This window comes from Nelumbo lutea, chromosome 7 (assembly GCF_056320005.1).
Source record: "Nelumbo lutea isolate HS-2025 chromosome 7, American lotus-T2T, whole genome shotgun sequence".
In the NCBI taxonomy this organism is placed as follows: Eukaryota; Viridiplantae; Streptophyta; class Magnoliopsida; order Proteales; family Nelumbonaceae; genus Nelumbo; species Nelumbo lutea.
Window position 1 is genome coordinate 11,776,794 of NC_142690.1, and position 21,876 is coordinate 11,798,669.

General features: G+C 38.2%; 2 protein-coding genes across 2 annotated transcripts; both read right to left on the reverse strand.

Annotated features, from left to right (window-relative positions):
- Positions 1-5,610: 5,610 nt before the first annotated feature.
- LOC148845113 (wall-associated receptor kinase 2-like) lies at positions 5,611-7,027 on the reverse strand. Its single transcript, XM_088955848.1, has 3 exons — positions 6,142-7,027; positions 5,894-6,052; positions 5,611-5,810 (listed from the first exon to the last, which is right to left on the reverse strand). The coding sequence occupies exons 1-3, from the start codon at positions 7,025-7,027 to the stop codon at positions 5,611-5,613; spliced, it is 1,245 nt and encodes a 414-aa protein (XP_088811974.1).
- Positions 7,028-11,726: 4,699 nt separating this feature from the next.
- On the reverse strand, positions 11,727-15,293 carry LOC148845114 (wall-associated receptor kinase 2-like). The gene is made up of 3 exons (XM_088955594.1): positions 14,414-15,293; positions 14,085-14,261; positions 11,727-12,931 (listed from the first exon to the last, which is right to left on the reverse strand). The coding sequence occupies exons 1-3, from the start codon at positions 15,291-15,293 to the stop codon at positions 11,727-11,729; spliced, it is 2,262 nt and encodes a 753-aa protein (XP_088811720.1).
- Between the last annotated feature and the right edge of the window lie 6,583 nt (positions 15,294-21,876).

Genomic DNA, 21,876 nt, shown 5'->3' on the forward strand with positions numbered 1-21,876 from the left:
TTTTCAAACACCAAAAAGTACTTAATTGTATGGTCCCAGCTCAAATAAACACTTATTTTTCAAACACCAATGGTTAAGATCACACAACACCATCTTAGGGAAACTATCCATGTGCTAATATTAAAAGTAAGGTGTCCAATCTCACCCTTAGTTAAGATATTTTAGGCCTGTAGGAATTAGGCTTCTCCCATGATAAATCTCACTTACCATTTTGGATGCCCTATAATATTGCTTACACAATTCATAGTTATAAAGAAAAGTAACTATATATAGAATGCCTTAAGTGAAAATGTAACTTTTATTAGGAAAGAGAATAAAAAGCCAAGTAAATTTGGTATTGAATAAACAAATGGAAATCTCATTTCCAACACCTAAAGTATAGAGAAATAAGTTATTGAGATATATTACAATGAAATTAAGTGACCCTTATTTATAGTATCACCAGGGATAGAATAGGTATTGATGAGGGCAGATTTGACCCTCCAGTGAAATTGTGACACCTGGCACCTCAATGCCAACTAAGTGTAGCCTCTTGACAACTAGGCAGCTCGCCATAAGCAGCTCGCCACAGGCAACTCGCCATAGGCAACTTGCCATAGGTAGCTCGCCATAGGCAACTTGCCATAGGCAGCTCGCCATAAGCAGTTCGCCATAGGCAACTTTCCATAAGCAGCTTGCCACAAGCAGCTCGCCATAGGCACCTCGCCATAGGCAGTTCACCATAAGCAGCTCGCCATAGGCAGCTTGCCATAGGCAGCTTGAACTCGCCACAGGCAGCTCGCCATAGGCAGCTCGCCACAGGCAGCTCACCCTTAGCCTGGCAACTTAGACAACTTCGCATTGCATAGGTAGCTCACCACTAGGCAGCTCGCCACTAAGCAGTTCATTCCCAAGTATCGCAGGAAGATCTCCTGCCTAACAACCTAGCCCAGACACCGACCCACCGACTGACACAGGCACCGACCTGACAACCTGGCCCAGACACCGACCCGCCGGCTGACACACGCGCCGACCTGACAACCTGGCCCAGACACCGACCCACCAACTGACGCAGGCGTCGCCCTGACAACCTAGCCCAGGCGCTGACCTGGCCGCCTGACACAAACGCCAGCCTGACGACCTCGAGGAGTTCAGCACCGTATCCCGGTTCTGACGGGATGTGACGAGTCTTACCGTTTGGAGGCTTTTCACCCACCTAACTCGCAAAGACTCCAGTATATAAAGCCCTCACCCCCCAAAGGGGAGGGGGAGGAAAGAAAGGAGGGTAACCCCTACTCTCTAGCTCTCTCATTTCTCTCCAAGCTCTCTGCAATCAGAATGCTAACTTAGGCATCGGAGAGTCCCCACTGGGAAAGTACCCCCGGGTCCTCTGATTCAGTTCTCGCACTCAGCTCCAGCCGCCTACAAAGGAGAGGAAATCACCTCACGCGAAGGGTAGTCGGGTTGCGCTGCACCAGGGAGCTCCACCATCCTCTGAGTTGCAGGCCGCCTAGGAGCAAGTCAAGTGACGAGTCCATCAGTCAGTTCACCACCAGAGAGTTTGCCACCAGGCAATTTGCCACCAGAGAGTTCGCCACCAAGCAGTTCGCCACCAGGCAATCCGCCCCCAAGCAGTTCGTCACCAAGTAGCTCATCACCGGGTCAAACAACGAGGTACTTAGCCAAAAAATTTTATACATCACAAAAAATGGTACGTGACCAAAAACGGTTACATCAGGTATTATCAAAATTAGTTCAACCATTGGATCAACTACTATTCATTAGTTAAATAAATGATGTAATCAGTGAAGTCAAATGGTCATCTTCACTTTAGCCAATTTGGTGGGCTATTTTCATTATGGGCCATGAATCCACTAAATATAACTCTCTTAAATTATCCATACTTTCCTACTCTTCTTATCCTTACACTATCATCTCAAAAATATGATTAATAGCTCTCATCCTTATTCATGTCAAACTTCTTGGTACTACAAGCTTATAATGTGGTGATACTCTCTTTGTTAGTACCTACAACGAGTGTTGAAGTGATCGTCACCATCACATATATAGCTGCTATAATTTTCTTCACATCTTCAAAAAACAAAAGCTTATGATAAAGAATCAAATCACTTCTATGAACATTAGGTACCTGCTTCAAACCACAAAGTGATTTAATCAATCGACAAACCAGATCTTTCTTCTCTCTTTGATATAACCTTTAGGGGTCATAGAAATCTCTTCTTTGAGATTTTCTAGTAGAAAGACGGTCTTAACATCTAAATGCTCAAACTCTAAGTTAAGTACTTCAGTTATACTCAATATAGTGTGGATAGTACTCAAATGAACAACATGAGATAACATTTCATAGAAGTTAATTTTTGAGCATCTCTCTTGAGCTTGTACACTCATCTACAATCAATGGCCTTCCAACCCTTAGGTAGTTCAACTAACTCCCAATCTTTGTTCTTCTTCAATGCTTTCATTTTATCCATAGCCTTTTGCTAGTGACAAACATTTAGTCTTTCAATAGCTTTGTAGTGTAAGATCATACTCCTCTATGTTGCATGCATAAGCTGTCACATAACCCTAAACGTAGACAAATGGTTTTGTATCCCACCTAAGTTGACTTTGATAACCATGAGTCTCACTCTCAAAAAATTCAATTTACCTTCATCATTGTCATCAACAATTTCATCAATTTATTGATCTTAAATCTTTGTTGAAAGGTTCCACTTAAACCTTCTTTGTTATCTCTGAGCTTAGCCACATATTTTCTTTCTACATTGTGTCTTCATTGAGTACAACATCTTGACTAATAATAACCTTGTAGATAGTAGGACCACATAACTTGTACCCATTTGTACCATTTGTATAGCAAAAAAAAAAAAAAAAACACTTTTTGGACCTTGCGTCCAACTTGATCATTTGCTTTTTGGAAATCCATACATAAGTATCATAGCAAAAGTATGCAATGAAGGATTTCTTGACTATACCTCTTTTAGAATTTTATAATCAAGTGCTTTAATGGAATACTAATTTACCAATATTTGTTTGAAGAAATCCTTGACTATACCTCTCTTTGATATAACCTTACAAAAATCCTTACAATCTTTATAATCAAGTGCTTTAATGGAATACTAATTTACCAATATTTGTTTGAAGAAATCCTTGACTATACCTCTCTTTGATATAACCTTACAAAAATCCTTACAATCTTTTCTAGGTACGTTCCGATCCATCATTTGTTTGAAGAAACTTAACCCTTTTTCTTTCTTGGTTTTTTACCAAAGCTTTGAACTTCTTGGAGAAGAAAAAAGTGTCACTCTTCCTTTGGAGTATATATGCTCGTACCTTTTTAGAGAAGTCATCAATAAATGAAACAAGATTTACAAACCTTTGAGAGATTTTATAGTAGCTTTCCAAGTATCAAAGTGTATTATCTAATACTTCTCTACTTCTTGCTTTAGACTTAGAAAATCTAGCTTTATGGTATTTTCCAAAATAGGTGGTATTCATAGAAATCCACTAGATTTTAAACTAGGAAGCAAATTTTGATCAAAAATACCTTTAGTCCTTGCTTGCTCATATGACCTAAATGGTTGTGCAAAGTCATGATAAAACCAGTCACAATATTTGCAACAATAGCATTGATGGCTAGGATATCTCTGATCTAGTGGTATAGGTTACCTTGCAATTTGCCTTTTGCAACCACCATAGCTACTTAAATGATCTTTAACTCACCTTTCTCTCTATAAAACTTATAACCATCCTCATTAAAATTTTCAAACAATATGATACTTTTTTGTAGTCTTGAAATATGTCATACACCAAATACCATACAAGTGATGCCATCAAACATGGTAATTTTAACTTCTTTAACTCCCACTATTTTATATGTATTATTGTCACCCATGTAAATAGTTGCACCACTACATAGCTAATATGTGTAGAACCAATCTCTTCATGGCATCATATGGAAAGAAATGTCATAATTCAATAAGAGTTAGGTTGGCTCTAACTTACTGTGGAAATTCTTTGAATTTGGATCCTAATAAGAATTGGATCGACTCTGATTTTCCTTAGGTAATTCATAATCATTCTGAAAGTAATCCTTCTTACCTTAGCCCCAAAACATTGGTCCTTTCCTGCATTTCAACATATATATTATTTGATTTCTATCAGAGTTGATTCTCTCACTAGATGTACTTCTTACCATCATTTCATCACCATAAGAGTTTTCACTAACTTTTCTATGAGACTCTTTTATTTGTCACATAGAAATGGTAGATTCCAATGATAATTTTTTTTTTGTATTTCTCAAACTCATAATCAATCTATCCCAAGAATCATGCATAAAACAAACCAAAAGAGCACTAGAGTGTAAAACTCATTCAATCGTTCTTGCATTCATTCTTAGTTTATAGAGTTGTTTCTTGAGGAAGGATTAGTTGTACATCAATTTCCCTCATAGAGATTATGCAATTTGTCTTACAAACCCTTGGCAATGATTTCTTTGGACGCATTGAATAAAAAAAAATGTTTTAATGCGAGAAGAATACCCACCATGGCTATGTAGTATTTCTTTTCAAACTTTTCATCTTTCATATCAACAAGCTTCTTCTCTTTTTCTTTCCAAGGAAATTGCTCAATCTTCTTTCACTAACATTGCATGCATCTTCAACTTCCAAATTACATAGTTAGACATAATGAACTTCAACATAATTGTTGGGAGTGACATAATTTGTACATGCACAAAAGGAATGTGCAATTGAAACTATCATGTGATTCAAATAGTTAGGCCACCATATTATTGTGTTCTTATTATTGTTGTCATTTGAAACAATCGCGTGCAATGCATGTACATATTTACTAATAACTTTAAAAGATCAAATGATTGATTAAATATCTATCATAAAATTTTTTTAGCCTGATTGATTCATAATAATGCTTTCTTATCAGTATATATGATTGGTTATAAGTCATAAACACAACTATTTAACAATAATGATTTAAATAGTTTTTTTATGGTACTACAATGGACTGTGTAATCTTGTTACCATTAAATGTCAAGTTATACTTATAGTAGAAGTATAGTATGTATATTCTTGAGTTTAATATGGTAGTATATATTAATCATTAAATTGTGTTAATATAACATTAAGAATTATCAATATGACAAAATGGCATTTAGAATTATCAATCTATAGATTATCATAATATAAAGTTCAAAACTTATTATTATAATTTAAATTATAATAATAAGTTTTGAACTTTATATTATGATAATCTATAGATTGAAATTACTTAAACCCTTTTCCCAGACTTATGTTGCAACCGGTTTCTTGAATCTTAGCTCTTTGGGGGTGCTCGACCACATGGTTAGTTGTCCAACTCCCCCTTAATTTGTTTAAACAACTTAGGAATCTTTTTCTAAGACCCGGTGCCTTGGACACTTTGAATCCTCTAAGGAGAATTCTAGGCCAATCATGATACAGCATATTAGCTTGACATGTGGGGTCCAAGCTGATATACTGTATTGTCATGGGCCCGAAATCAAGAGTACAACTTCACACAATTCAAATTCTATTCTTTAGTCAGAATTGGGCATGTGATATGGGCCCGGCCCAAGGCCTAGCCCTGAGGTGACAAAGAAGATGAAAGCACGGTAAAACGGAGGGTTGTGGCCTTCTGGCCTAGCCCTGAGGTGACAAAGAAGATGAAAGCACGGTAAAACGGAGGGTTGTGGCCTTCTGGGAAGATATTTTGGGTAGGAGATGGAGATTCCACAAGTAGAACTGTATAATCTATGACTCGGGAGTCAAACAACCTAGCTAGTAAATAGTCAAAGTATACTTTTTGGTAAGTAGAGTCAAAATCAAAATATACATGAGCAAGTAGTGTTTGATTTTGTTACCTATGATGACTTGATCCACCGGAAATTGCTTTTTCTTACAAGGAAATCTTCTTCCGTCCCCCTTGCTACCGGGTGGACAAGAACAATTGTAACTTCCAGGTGTATTTCTGCAAATACCCAGGCAGTCGTTCATAGATTTATCGGCACATTCATCTATATCTGCAACCCATAATTAGATAAAACTGTGATCTCCAGAAATAACTATTGATAAAGACTCTCAGGCCCCAAGGAGATTACATATATATTACCTTGACATCCGTTTTCCAGATAAGGGTTGCCTCTGTAACCTTGAGAACAGTTGCAAATATATCCAAGCCCGTTGGGAGAGTTAACACAGTCGCTATTCTTGCCGCATGCAAAAGAGGGATCATCTCTTGAAATGTTTTCGCAAGTATAATTCTCTATCGACCAATCGAGCACTACTGGAACTACGCTAGCTTTCTCGCCTAAATGAAAACGTTCGAGATCCGCCATTGAGAACTGATACCAGTCTCCCTCAACGAGCAAGGCATAGTCACACCACCAATCGAACTCCATAATCTCACGGTGGGCGTTGTTGGTCCCCAGCTCCAAGTTCATTTTCTTGAGTCCCTTCGGGATGAACGTCTGACAACAACCTATGCCCGAGCATGAGCCATTCACAACGCTCTCTCTGTCACCACAAAGCATGCTGCACCCGACTGTGGAGTTTCGATTGCTGGAGGTGAAGCCATTTATGGATGCGATGGTGTCGCACCCGATAGCCATGAATCTGGTACTGGTGTCGGAAATTGTGTAAGGCAAAGATTGCAAATTAATGGTCGAAGTGAACGAATCTCGGCGATCAGATTCGTGGACTGATGAGTAGCACTTGTAACTGATGGCAGCGTATATTCGTAATTGGCCTCCTAGCGATATTTCTAACACTTGTTGACGATTATTTCCTGTATCTATGAACAGTTTTCCTTCCTCACAAGTCAGGTTGTAGCCTTGCTTATAACAGTTTGAGTCACCGATCCCAAATGGGTAGGGAATGGTTACGTCTCCACATCTCTCCTGGCATCCAGGCCTTGCCATTGTCATTGACACGTTCGACAATTTCGCACTTGCTGGCCGTAAGAACAGAAGCTGAAGAAGCAGCAGGACCAAAGCCATAGTTTTCTCTTTCCAGGAATCGTTTTGTTTCATAGGATGTTCATTTAGTCATTTATAACAATTTTCTCGATCGAGACCATTCAAAATTATATTGGCTTTCTTTTTCAATGAAAATAACCTAGTACGTATCTAGAAAATAAGACTCCAGGGATCCGTGGGGTTTTCAAAACCGGACCCGACCGGAAATACCAGGAACCGGTCATCTGACCAGTTCTGTTTTCCTCCAAAACTGTTGATTTTGGTCAGCAAATTGTTGAACCGATCGGTTATCATTCGAACAGTTTTGACTGTTTTTTAACTTTTAAAATTTTTTTATTTTTTTGTTAGAACAGGCCAGCCATTTGGATCGAACGGTCGGACCGTTCGATTCGATAACCGAACCCCTAACCAGTTCGGTCAGCGGTTCGTTTTTAAATTTGGGAAGATTGACTCATGTAGCCAATCTCAACAAACAATTTGAAGCAAAGGTATTCAATTTGAAACAAAATTCTCTTAGAATCTCTACTTATGTTTCCGACTTTACATTATATTGTTTGTTTGTGAAAAATAAAATACGTAGTAAAATGGTGTCACCCCACCTTATATACAAAAAACTGGAGGTGCAATCCGAGGACATGCCCGAATTTAATTACAAACCCAGTTTCAACCTGAACTTATTCAAACACAAATAGGGATGGACTTGGACTTTGGCAATTTGGACCGGTTAGGCTCAGGCTATCCAAGGCCTCAACCCAAGATAAACCAAATATAGGTCAGGCCCAAATTTTTTCATCCAGACCTATTCCAAAACCCAAAAACTCAAGCTCAGCTTACGCAAGAGCTTGGGTTGGGTCGGGTGGAGCTTGGGCTGATGATCTTGGTCAAGTTACAGCCTTAGCAAGGATAGACACATAACCAGGTCTGAACGATTGAGATATAGAAGTAGCAAGAGATGAACTCTCAAATTGCGTAGTATCAAGAAAATAATGTTAAAAAAAGGTTAAAAATTTTCTGCTTTTTTTTATTTTAATTTTTACCTGTCGAGAGTCCCACCTTAGCTAATCAATGCCAAAATCTCCAGGTCAGTTGGATAAGGTAAATCTCTAGACCTTAAAACTGGCCTGGGTGCGAGTCCATTCCAATAAGATTAATTTCAAGTCTTAACCACTAAGATCCATAGAATGCTTGTTAATGGTGAAGAAAAATGAAAGAATAAGCTAGGTAAGGGATATCCAACTTTCGTGGCAACTTAAGTGACCCAGACTGATATAAGAAGAACCTTAATCAAAAGAAAATTCGTTTTCATTTAGGGGGCGTTCTTTTTTAGGATTTTGAGAGTGGGGAAAGTTGGTTAATGGGATTTTTATTCCCATTAACCAAAAATCCCATGTTCTTTTTTCAGATTTATATGGGGATCAGGGAAAATTTATTTTTCTGGGTATCACTTACCTTACCTGCGTAAGTGATACCCATCTCTTAGGTGGGTAAATAACTTTCTCACCTTAGGGGAAAGTTGCCAACACTTGAATGGGACAAAAATGTCCCTTATAATAATGGATTATTATGGCTAAAATGGTCATTACCTTGTTTGCATGGGAAATAAAAGAACATGGGTAAAGGCACTTACCCGGGTAAGTGCATTTACCCAGGTAAATAACTTACCGAAAAGCGAACGAGGCCTTATTCCATCTTAGAACACCAGATACCAAGAAAGAGTCCAGTGACATGAGAAGAGCCTTAATCCTGACATCACTTTAATTCCAAAATCAGGAAAAAAAAACCTATATTTATTATGTGGGCAGATGGACAAAATAGATTTAAATTGAACTATAAGTAAATAATCTTGTTTCCTTTTGTTTTTTTTTTGCAAAAAAAAAAAAAAAACAAAGAAAGTAAGGATTTAAATTGAATTACAAGTAATGAATCTTGAGTTTTTGCCAAGAAAAGGTAAATTATTTAAAAGTTTTCCTATGTTTTCTAATAAATGCATAAATCTCCATTGTACTTAGGCTATATTTGGGAGTGCTTATGTTAAAAATAAGTGTTTATTGAATAAGTGATTAAAAACAAGTGTTTATTCGAATAAGCACTTATTTGCATTTGGCACCCAGCTTTTTTAAGTGATTATTTTTTATTTCATATCAGGTGTTTGGTGTTTTTTTTTTTTTTTTTTCTCCAATAAGCACTTTTGTCCTTCATTTCATAAATGACAAATTCAACACGCCTTTGCATCTCCCTGAATGTCTTCCCCAATTTTTTAATCAATTTGTGTTTTTCCTCCAAAGAATACTCTAACAATGAAAGTTTGGTTCATCAACAGATCGAACCATGGATCTCATTAGTCATCGACAAGTGTTGAAGGAACTGAGGCATTTCCGACTCTTGTACAAAGCTTTTCTAAGAGGTGATTGGGAAGCTGCTCATTCTGACTCTCAACGATTTTGCATTTAACATTGGTTATAGTTATGTCTGAACAAGGCATAGATTGTGTCGATGGGCCAAACCCTCGGCTTTTAGATTCGAAGGGCATTAATGGTATTAGAAAATTTTATTGTGGATAATTTTGGTAGGAAAAATGATACAAGTGCTTATTGTTAAAAAAATTCTAAATTTGAACTTACAAAATAAATCCTTATTTTTTAAATAAATACTTATTTTGGACTTATTTAACAAACACCAATAAATGCTTAATGGTATTGGTGTGGTTCTAGCCCAAATAAATACTTATTTCGAATAAGGGCTTATTTTTAAGCACTTCCAAACATGGACTTAGACCTCTCCACAAAATTCTCTTAAAATTTTAAGATAAATTATACAAGCAAACACCTCCCATTATGAGTAACGGAGAAAATGAAATTCCCATTAGCCCCATTATGTTTTCTCACAGAAAATAGTTTCATGCCTTTGGTCCTTGTTCTCCATTATTATTTTTGATGCATTGTTTTTGAACCACCATTAATTGAGATGGTTGGACCATTTGACCCAAAAAAACCATTCATACAACCAGTTTTGTTTCACCCCTAAACCATTGAATTGGTCAGTGACTCATTGACCTACGCGGTTGCTATCAATTCATTCAATCTGAACAATGGTTTTTGATTATTTTTATTTCTTTAAATTGCAACAAATCTGTTCATTTTGACAATATGGTCGAACCATTGACCAAAAACTAATGGCCAAAACTGTTCATTGCCAATATCATAGTTGAATCACGAAGTAAGAAAATTTTCTCCAACTCCAAGGTGATTTTGGACTTCCAGTTTTCCTATAACCAAGGTGATCTACTCTCTTCTCTACTAATATCACACTTGTCTCTTGTCTGGTCATAAGAGTCCTACTTCATTCAACAACAGACGAAGCATTAATCCTTTCATTACATATTAATTTCTTAACAAAAAACCTGTTCTTTTATGCATAAACATTTAAAAGAAAAAAAAATCTCTATTTTCTTTTTACGCACCAAAGGTACCTCTTTTGCTGTGAAAATCAGTTGCTATTTATACCACAAAGAAAACCGGTTGTCACATTTCTTTCAAAAATTCAATTGTACCTGATTATAAAAGATCTATGAGGAAATTACCTGTACAAAGAAGAGAAAAACCAAAGGCCTGAACTTCTATGTTAGTCTTACCAGGCACCATTAGCAGGCCCAACCTCCTAAGCTTCAAAATCAGTAGTCTTTTTCATTCCAATAACAGTAGTAGTTGCAAAAGTTCGTGTTGAGCCGGCCCTTGATCTCGTTTGGCCTCCCCAGAATGCACCCTTTAGGTATTATGGGCATTGAATAAGTAGGATCTGTTTGCTTTGCAGTTTGAATTAGAATAGGAATCAAAATCCTTCAGAATAAGAATTGGAATGATCTATTCCCATAGCCTATTTGGTTCAGACAAGAATCAAAATAAGAATTAGAATTAGTTAAATTGACATTTTATTTTCAAGGGAGGGGGAGGAAATGAGCTTGAATCTGCTATCCATGAGGCACGACAACTGTGCAGCGGGAATATCTCTCTTGTCATTCATGGGGAAATGTTCCCAATACATGGTGGTGGTGCTCTGTGGGTATGGATGTGGGTACAATTTGTGGATATGCTATCCTGAATTATAGGAAATAGTGATTTCTTCAAATGGAGGAATGTCATTCCAGCAAGAATGGAATAGAGTTCTAATTCAACTTAATCAAATAGTTGGAGTTGGAATGAATCATTCGTTTCCAGATCCCTATTCTCACAAATCAAACAGGTCCTAAAATTCTGTGTAACTGCTCCCAACAAAACCAGTTCGAACATGATCTGACACTGCATATCTCATGAATCTAAGATCCACTATATGAGATGTGCGGTGTCAAATTATGTTGGAAATGTATTGGAATGTATTTTGTAGGGAACAGATCTAGACTCTGTAGAGAGTTTTGGTCTTGTACTTTGACATAGCCCTGGTCCAGATGGGATAGCAATTCCATATGACTCAATACCTGTAGGATCCTTGACATCGGCAACAGAATGATTTCTTTCACGTACACTCAATACCTGTAGACAGACCCACGATATTTGAACACTCAAATAGTCCAATAATATGCATAAAACTATTAATACAGAACTATATTGTGAAGCATCAAGTTTACATTAGCATAACAATGTATCAGGTCAATGCTAATTGAAAATATACCATGTGATATTGCACAAATAAATAAGAGAAATCTCCAAGATCCATCTCCGCACCATTATTTAGATGATGTTTTATACAGTAGTGGTTGCTCATCTAGGAGGGATGTGAAACTGCTCTCTGAACTTTTGAACCCAACAGAAGTTGAACCAGTATCCCACAGGCTTGATGTTTCACTTAGGTAGCACTCCCCCTCTTGGTTGTTTTTCTGAATAAGAGAATTCCTTTCAGGCATCCTCAATCCCTCAAGTTCTACTACGACTTCTTTCATTGTAGGTCTTTCCTTCCCATTCCAATTTAAGCATCTCATTGCAAGGTTTGCAACTATTTCAATCTCATTTCCTTTGCCCTCTTTCGCAATACGAGGATCAAGAATCTCAAAAAGATTTTTCTCCTTTGTTGAGGTAATAAAATATGTGATCAAGCTTCTTCCTTCTAGGCCCCTCGTAGAAGAAATTGGCTTCTGGCCAGTTAAGAGCTCCACAAGAACCACCCCAAAACTGTAAACATCACTTTTGTCTGTGAATTGGCTTGATTGGAAGTACTCAGGGTCCAAGTATCCAAATGTTCCTTGTACAGCTGTTGTTAAATGTGTTTTATCAATTGCAACTGACCTTGAAGTTCCAAAGTCTGATACCTTGGCTCTATACTTATCATCTATCAGTACGTTTGAAGTCTTGATATCTCTATGGTAGATTGGTATAGAGGCTGCCGAATGCAAATAGGCAATTGCTCCTGCAACTTCCATTGCAATTCTTAAACGATCATCCCATAAAAATGGAAAATCCTCATTGTAGTTGTGAAGAAGATCATGAAGGGTTCCACCAGATATAAACTCATAAACCAATAAAGGAATTTCTGTCTCTAAACAACAACCTAATAGTTTAACTATATTCCTGTGATTAATTTGAGAAAGTAAAACAACCTCATTGATGAATTGAGTCAGTTGGCTTTCATCCACTATTTTAGATTTCTTTATTGCCACAGTTCTTCCATTTGCTAACATACCTTTGTACACTGTCCCTTGGCCCCCTTGACCAAGAATTCGTTCCACATTATAGTGATCAGTTGCACTTTCCAACTCTTCTGCCTCAAAAACTTTTATTTTCTCAATATTACCTTCCTCTGGAATCTGTTGTTGTAACAGCAAACCACCATTTCTTTTGAAGAATCTTTTCTTGCGTTTATTGATCTGGTTTTTCTTAAAAACTTGATACAACCAATAAACACTGAAAACCATTGAAAATACTCCTACACCAACACCTGTATAATGGACGAAATTTAATTTAGGATACAGAAGTTCATAAACTATATACCAAATGCTAACTTGCAATAAAGCAATAATATAAAGATCAGATTGAGCATGGATTGATATATTCGGTTTTTACCTCATGTTGGGCCAGGCCCGAGCGCAAAGATTTCATCTTAGGATTGGGCTTGGTTGATCCCCATCCCAACAAAACCCACCCAAGCCCAGAAGGGTTAATTACTGTACAATGACCTTATATTGCAATTCTTTAATCAACCCCAGGCAGAGTCTCCACAAATGGTTATTAGATGCTTAAATTTTCAAAGTTTTAATTTAAAGCGTGTATTAAGCTAAAACTGACTCCATTTGGGAAGCATGCAGAGACTTGTTATAGCACCAGAAAGCTGGCCCAAGGTTCTTATGACACCCAAATTCTTTTGAGAATTTCACTGTACTGTAATTTGGGCTGGGTTTGGACTTGAATAAGTTTAGACAGGTTGCTCAAATTTAAAGGGATTTTTGAAAATTTTTTGTTTAGTGCCCACCAACATCAGAATAGATTGTAACAAAACACATCCTTTAATCTTATATACATTAGAAAACTGTTTGTATAATTGTTGGGATACACTGGATTCAGGGTAACTAATACCCCAATGGAAGCAAACCCAAAGTTTAGATAAGGCCCAAAATTTCTGACACAAGTATGGATCATAAGCGGGCCTGAAAAATTCAGGTGTCACACAATTCTGATTATGTGCCGGTCTGTCACCGGACTCAAAAGGACCTTTTGTTCGCTATAGGACCCCTTTGGTCCTTTGGAAGTAACGAAGGTGAGCTTTTCCGGAAAAATTTATGATTCTGAAAAACATGATGACACGAGTTTTGATCAATCAGTGAATTTTGATAACAAATTTATGATAACAGTAAAAACTTGAAACCAAGCTATTTATCAAAACTCACCGGAGGGTGAGGTTCGTTTGATTGGTCAAAACCCGGTATTTGTGCCACAGCATAATTTTGTTTCCAAATTATTAAAGTTGCATGTTTTATCGAGTTTTAACAGCCAGGTGGGTTTATCAAAACAAAACAAAAATCGGGTGGGTTTTCATTATTCTCCGGTATCATGTCTTTCAGGCATAATAGATTTTTCCTGCTTTGAATTCTTACCTATCGAGACTTTTATCACAAGCGATTTCTGTGAAAGCGGCAGCGGAATGCAACCGAGTCCATTTTTCTTTCCGTCCCCTTGGGTACCAGGTGGGCAAGAACAGGAGTAGCCCCCGAGCGTATTAGTGCAAATCTCTTGGCAGTCATTTGTATTTGGAGCAAGACATTCATTTATGTCTGCAATCAATCATATATGAGCTAGCTTTAGCTTAGATAATTAGGTGACGACGACGACCGCATGCATCTTCAAATTTTAAAGAAATAATTAATGGTGATGGGAGGAGATGTAGCTAGAACCTAGAACAGATTATATATTTATATATACCAACCTTGGCATCCGTCTTCAAGATAAGGGTTGCCCTGGTAGCCTTTAGAACAGTTGCAAAGATAGCCAAGGCCGTTGGGGGAGTCAAAGCATTCACTGTTGTTGCCGCATGCATATTTAGAGTCAGTTGTAGAAGCATTTGGGCACCAATGATTCTCTATCGCCCAGTCGAGAACCATGGGGATCCGTCCTTTATATTTATCATAGAAATCATAGCCTGGAAGATCGGATACTGAGAAATTGTACCAGTTGGAGTCAACCAGGAATGCATAGCTGCAGTTACTGAAAGACCAGGCATAGATGTGGTTGTAATAGCTGTAAAGCTGCAGGTCGAACCTCTTGAAACCCCTTGGGATGGAGGTCTGGCAGCAACCAATGCCTGAACATGACCCGTTAACCACGCTTCCTAAATCGTTACAGAGCATGGAACAGCCGCTTGTAAAGTTGCGGCCGGACGAGCCCATTATGTATGCTTGAGTGTCGCATCCGATGGCTGTGAATCTGTTGTGGGTGGCGGAAAACGTATAAGGCCAATTCTTTAAATCCACCCGATAACTGAAACTGCTGGAGTTTTTACCCAAACTGTTGTAGCAGTCAAAACTCATGTAGTTGTTGATACGCAAATGCCCTAAGGATGATATTTCTAAGACTTCAAAGCTTCCTAAGAATAGTTTGGGAGGGTTGAAAGTGTAGTTGCAGGTCAGACTGTAGTGCTCGTCTCTGTAACAGTTTGGCTGATCCAAACCAAAGGGGTATAGAACAGTAATGTTGCCACACGTCTCGTTGCAACCGGGCTTCGCCATCGACGACACCTTTGATGGTGCCGCCATAGTTGGCCATATCATCAGAAGGAACGACTGAAGCAATGCGACTAATAAACTCATTTTTACTAGCCTCAAACTCAATTGGCTTTGCTTGGATCGGACTACTTTGATAGGAAATATTTGTAGTCTAGCTAACAGCTAGCCTTCCTCTTTTATAATCTTGAGAGGGATCGGTGTCAAGTCCTTTCAACCACCACATTGGCGCGCGCCTCTGGGCAGTACTGGCATTTTCAATTATCTGTATTGATTATTGAACTATTCGTATAACCTTACTTTGTTCTTAACTCATGCAAATTGCAGAAAAATTAAAGCGCAAAGCACATGGAACTCATTTGGATCAAATTAGACCATCCAATAGATATGTGCATGGGTCAATAAGTTCAAACCAATCCAACTGAAAGCTGAAGAGAAAGACAAACGGGTTAGATAGAATGAAGGTCCATATAACGTACCTTAACACAGAACCCGCTTCATTCAGATAAACAACTGATTTTGCTCAAATATTTGCAGGCTAGCTAGCCCGGCTCATATTTATAAAAATAAAGCCACAGGCATTGACGAAGCCACTGGATAAACTGTGGTCTCCACAAGAAGCTAGCTAGATAATTTTAATAAGCGCCAGCTTCACCACATGTGATCTGGGTTCTGACAGGGGACCCTATTGAGCGATTCGCAAGTTGAGCTGTCTACCTTCTACTCATGAGGCAAGTTTGACTTTGAACCAGAGAGCCCAAATCTATACCTTACCCATCTGTAGGGCCATTTCGATTTGGGAAGTCATTTGGGATGTGCCCATATCATAAATAGGTAGGTTTGCATGCAACTCAGGTACACAATTTAAAGATTTTCCACATCATCAAACCCATAAAATTTAAATTGGATGCTCATCTCTATCTCTCTCAAGTTGAACCTCTAAAATTAACAAGAGAAATTAATTTTCGATTCATATTATTACTTCAACAAGAATGAGAGATAAGGCTGATGGTATTTCTCCTGAATATGTTGCCTGCAGCCCAGCAACCCAGTCTGTAATTGACCTTATCTGATGATGAATTGATCACAAGGTTAAAATCCCCGACGTATGTGAAATGACGACTCAAGTCCTTTATGGTTTACCAAATTAATTTGGAATTTAATGAAAGGTGATTAGTAAGGGTGACACCTAGATACGATCCACTAGCAAAGCAACAACTCAGCAAGGAGAGATTAGTCAAGAGGTCGGGAGCTTGGTGATCGGTCACTTCGGCGCAAAGCTATCTCGGTATGTAGCAGGTCACCTCAGTGTCCCGATCAGTTCGTGACATAGGAGTCGAAGTGACACGTAATCGGCTCTAGACGACTCTGAACCTCATGGGATTACGCCGCACGACAGTAGGCCTTATCCTATCCCCATCCGGATTAGGCGTTAATGATAAGGATCGTAAACTGGCACGATACTCCCCAAATAAAACGGGAATAGACCTCATCCATCCAGGCCGAAGATCCCGGAACTATTCCGTGAGGCTCACGGCAACTCTATATATAAAGGCAACAACCCCTCCAGGGCCCAGGTACGCATATATCATCTGCACACTAGCACTCTAGCTCACTTCTAGCTCGCAATCTACAGCAAGAATACTAACTTAAGCATCGGAGTGACTTCGCCAAGTTAGCTACACTAAAAATATTCTCTTAAACGAAGGGATTCGTGCTTGGATGGCGGCTCAGGATCAGCCTCATGAAAACCTTATATTCCCTGAGGAGGTTCTACCACGTGGAAACGCTCTTTAATGGAACTTTAGCTTTAGCTGATCGTGACCAAGAAACCACCGGTTTCGCTTGGTGGGCCGGGAATGCCCGACTTATCAATTTGTCCGATAAACTACTTGGGGCTCACGTCGCCCATGCCGGATTAATTGTATTCTGGGCCGGAGCAATGAACCTATTTGAAGTGGCTCATTTCGTACCAGAGAAATAAAAGGGACCTCGATTTCTTTGGAGTAATAAGACTATTCCAATTACGATACTCGTGGAGAAAAAATCGTAATAAATGCAAAGAAGGGGTATCCTTTACCCAGCAACGAAGAGTTTGAACCAAGATTTCTGAATGAATGGGGTAAGGTATTAGTAGATCTAACACATAATTCAAACGTGATAATTTATCCTCTAAAAAAGAAAATATTGAATGAATTGATCATAAACCCTGAGTTCTCTGAGCTCACTGTTTTGCAAAACAACTTGCTCGTCGCACAGTGAATCTCCAAGTTATCCTCTAGAAGGGAGCATCCAGTTCGTGCTCCATCAATTGGCGCTGTCTGTGGGAACCTGAATGAAAGGTCATCTTAATATCTCAATGGATTCCTCCAACAACACTGGGAAAGGTATTGACATGAACATCGCCGGGGGCAAGATCAGCCATCAACTCTCCCTTAGGGTCCCACGGTGTGTATTGGTCAGTTTACCATCCCTCTCACAGTTTTGGGGTTCCCATCACTGTTTGTACCACAAACCACTTCGCAAGTGAGCCGCTCCCCCAGTTGGTCACCTCTTTTTCAGAACCAACTGTGATTTCCTCTGGGGTCGGGCATTCGCAATTCGACGACCTGGTGCAATGTGTCCGAACCATGCAGATGCAAATGCAACAAATCCAACAGTTCCAGCAGCATTTCCTTTATCAGTAGCAATTTACTCCTCTGCACCCGAGCCACCAACCGATCCTACCTCGTTATGTTGCTCAGCGTCAGAACGTCCGCCGATCTCCCCATCATGGTGAAGGGACATCACATGTACCGGAATTCCCCATAAACCAAACTCCACCACGAGGTGGAGCGGACAAAAAGCTCGCTTCCCCAGTTTCTCAAAGGGGGAACCCAGGTGAGAGGCGTGAAGGCAACCAGCTTGACAGAGCTAACCAACTGCAATACTCACGACCTAAGAACGACAAATCGCAAAGAGAAGAACATTGATCTGAAGCCCACAGCGCAGACTCAAGGCAAGTTCCTTCCGCGCCTCATCGAACTAGAGCAACCAGAGGAGCACATAGAGGAACGAGTTGCCCCGATATAAGAAATAGTTCACATACCGGTTTCAGAGACCGATCCCGCAAAAACCCTTCAAATCAATGCACTAATCAGCGAGCCACTCCGAACTCAATTAGTAAGTTTTTTACTTAAAAATTTAGATATTTTTGCTTGGTCCACGACGGAGTGCCCCGAATTGACCCTAAAGTAATAACTCACAAGCTTAATGTCGACCCTCTAGTTAGGTCAGTGAGACAAAGAAAATGCAACCTCGCCCTGGAACGATGGAGGGTAGTCGATGAGGAGGGCGGGAAGTTCCTCACGGCAGACTTCATCAGGGAAGTCCATTACCCGAGGTGGGTTGCCAACCCGGTACTGGTGAAGAAGGCCAACGGCAAGTGGTGCATGTGCGTCGACTACACCGACCAAAACAAAACATGCCTGAAAGACTACTTACCACTGCCTAAGATTGACCGTTTAGTAGATGCGACCTTGGGGCATGAGTTGTTGAGTTTTCTAGATGCCTACTCTGGTTACAACCATATTAGAATGGATCATGTTGACCAGGACAAGACCACATTTGTAACTGAGCTCAGGCTATACTTTTACAAGGTTATGCCCTTTGGATTGAAAAACGCTACGGCAACATTCCAGCGCCCTGTAAATAAAGTTTTTGAACCATTAATTGGCAATAAAATTGAGTGTTATGCTGATGACATGGTCGTGAAGACCCAACTTTTTAGCTCTCTATTAAGTGATTTGAATGATGTTTTTCAAATTCTAAGGAAGTATAACATGAAGTTGAACCCGAGCAAATGTGTCTTCGGAGTCACGTCGTGTAAATTTCTAGGTTACATAGTGAACCGACGCAGCATCGAAGCCAACCCGAAAAAATTTAGAACATCTTAGATATGAAACCACCTCAAAAAATAAAAAAAGTCCAGAGACTGATCGGACGAGTAGCAGCCTTGAGCCGGTTCATGTCTAAGTCAGCAGGTCGGTGCCTGCCCTTTTTTAAGGCAATAAAAAGGAACAAGCACTTTGAATGGACTGAGTGTCACCCTCACACTAGCACTCTAGCTCATTTCCAGCTCCCCATCTACCGCAAAAATACTAACTTAAGAATCAAAATGACCTTACCGGGTTAGCCTCACTGGGTTCTTTGAACTCACTGTTTTGTAGAACAACTTGCTCATCACACAACAAAACTCCAAATCATCCTTCAAAAGGGAGCATCCAGTTCGTGCTCCATCAGAACTCTTTTGGCCATTTATAGAGATACAATATATATAATTATTAATTTTTAGCTACTATATACCAAATGTGGTATAATATTGTCTCCGGTTGTAGTTAAATCCAATAACTGTCATGATCCCGAAAACTTGCTTAGCAAGAGTCATAATAATCTTTGGGGTCATGGATCGATCACTTGAGTATAAAATAATAACAAGTAGTCATTAATAATCATCTTATTATATATTATGTGGAGGCATTTGCTTGGTATTAATACTCTACAAAAAATAATAAAGAGAAAACTAATTAATAGCAATATCAATTGATATATATAATCAATTGGAATTTTATTGTTTGATGAAGGGAGTACCAAAACAATTGCTTAACTGCGCTAGACCAGAAGATAGAGTTCTCAATCATGAGAAATGTGATTGCAGCAACTTAACATAATAGATGGATCGAGTTAATTAATTTAACTTGGGTTCACATGATTATATCTATCAGAGTTAACAAACTCCTGGGATAAACAAAATTGGATGGTTAAGTGCTCTGCCAAACAACTTTTCTGGCATAAGAGCTCTCAGCAGGAAGAAGCCCGGTCCTATATCTCATGCTGATAATAGGAGATATGTACATTGTCTGATGAGTTTAGTATTTAAAATTTAAAAATTAATGGTTATAAGGAATGGATATATACTAAATAATCTTACGATTATAAATAATAAAGTATTTATTATTAGCACAACATGAAACAAAATCAACTATGAAACTATTAATTGGGATGGTTTCATATGATTTAATTTGCTAATTAATTAAGGTAAAGTGCTTAAGAAAAATAAGAATAAATATAATTCTACAACATTTTTGATGGGTAAAATATAATTCTATAACTGAGATGACAAAACATGTGTGAAAGGAAATACAAGTGTAATTGTTATTCAAAAAAAATGGAGTTAATTGCCTCATTTATTTCTTCTTTCTTTGTTAATTTTTCTACACAAATGGGTTATAGAATATGGAGCGGTCCTCCCAAATGTAGTTGGCATCTTTAATTGATTAGTTCATTTCACCCTTCTCATAAATTGAAATTATATGAAACAAAATTGAATGGGATTGGAACAAGCAAGACAAAAGCATGAAGCATTGTTTTGCATCATAAAACACGCTTATTGTTGAGAATGAATCAAAATAATTCGGGTGATCCATTACATCCCCTAATCCAAGTCAGTCCTATCTACTAATCTTGTGCCACAAGGCAGTGGCTTACCTTTTAGCGTACAAGAAAATATAATCGTCATAGCATTAATTTATATGCATATATAATGTCAAATCATATGGTGACTTCACAGGCCGCATGTAGATTTTTAAATTCCACTGCCCATTTATAAATATTTAAAATGTCAAATACCCTCATTCTATACATCAATGTTTGCTGGCACTTGCCCTAACTATACTTTCGGCCTAAAAATTTTAATCCTGGGATGAACCGTCATTCTTTTAAAAAGAAGTGGCATGTGGTGTCAACAAAACATTTTCCTATACGACACTAGCATGATCTGATCTTATACCGCAGATCTCACCATGAAACTGGGACCACCTTAAGAGTGAGACTCGGCATGTATAAAAATACTTCTCAGAAAATGGCATTGGTTCTAAAACCATCTCCATTACCATCCTCTTAGGCTTAAGAAAAAAAAAAAAACCATGTCCCTTCCCTCTAATCAACCATATGTTGCTTGTGCTTCTTCTGGTATTCGAATATGGATGCCAACAGTTTAGGTTGGTACAGTTTCAACCGCAACCTAAATCTGACCCGATTAAATGGAATGGGACTATATTATCAAACCTAACCATCCTTGGCCCACGAAAAGTATACCCCTATTTTTAGTGAAAGTTATGGGAGTGTTTTGTAATATAAATGTTTTTGTTTTCATTTATTTTTGAAATTGTTATGTCAAAAAAAAAAAGTAAAAACATGTTTTAGAGCACAATTTTTGTTTTCAAAGACAAAAACAAGTTGGTTTGTTTCAAAAAACAAGGACCACAAAACAATTGATTTATAAAACAAAAACATATTTTATAATACAGAAATTATATGATTTATGAAATATGATATTAAAAAACCAGATGAAAACATATTTTTTAAACTAGGAATTAATTCAAGAACATATTTGTTATTTCAGTTTTGAAAAAAAAAATCATAAATATATTTTGCATTTTTGTTTTGAGATCTATTCAACTATTCCATATCAGATGCTTTTGCTTACACTCATTTATATATGAGGACATTAACAATCTTTTAAAAGCATGCACACACTCCACCTACTTTTCCTGATGATGAAACGTTCTGGTACACATCTAGGCACGGAATTATTATTCTAGTCAGTGAGAATGACCATAAATTGTTCTTT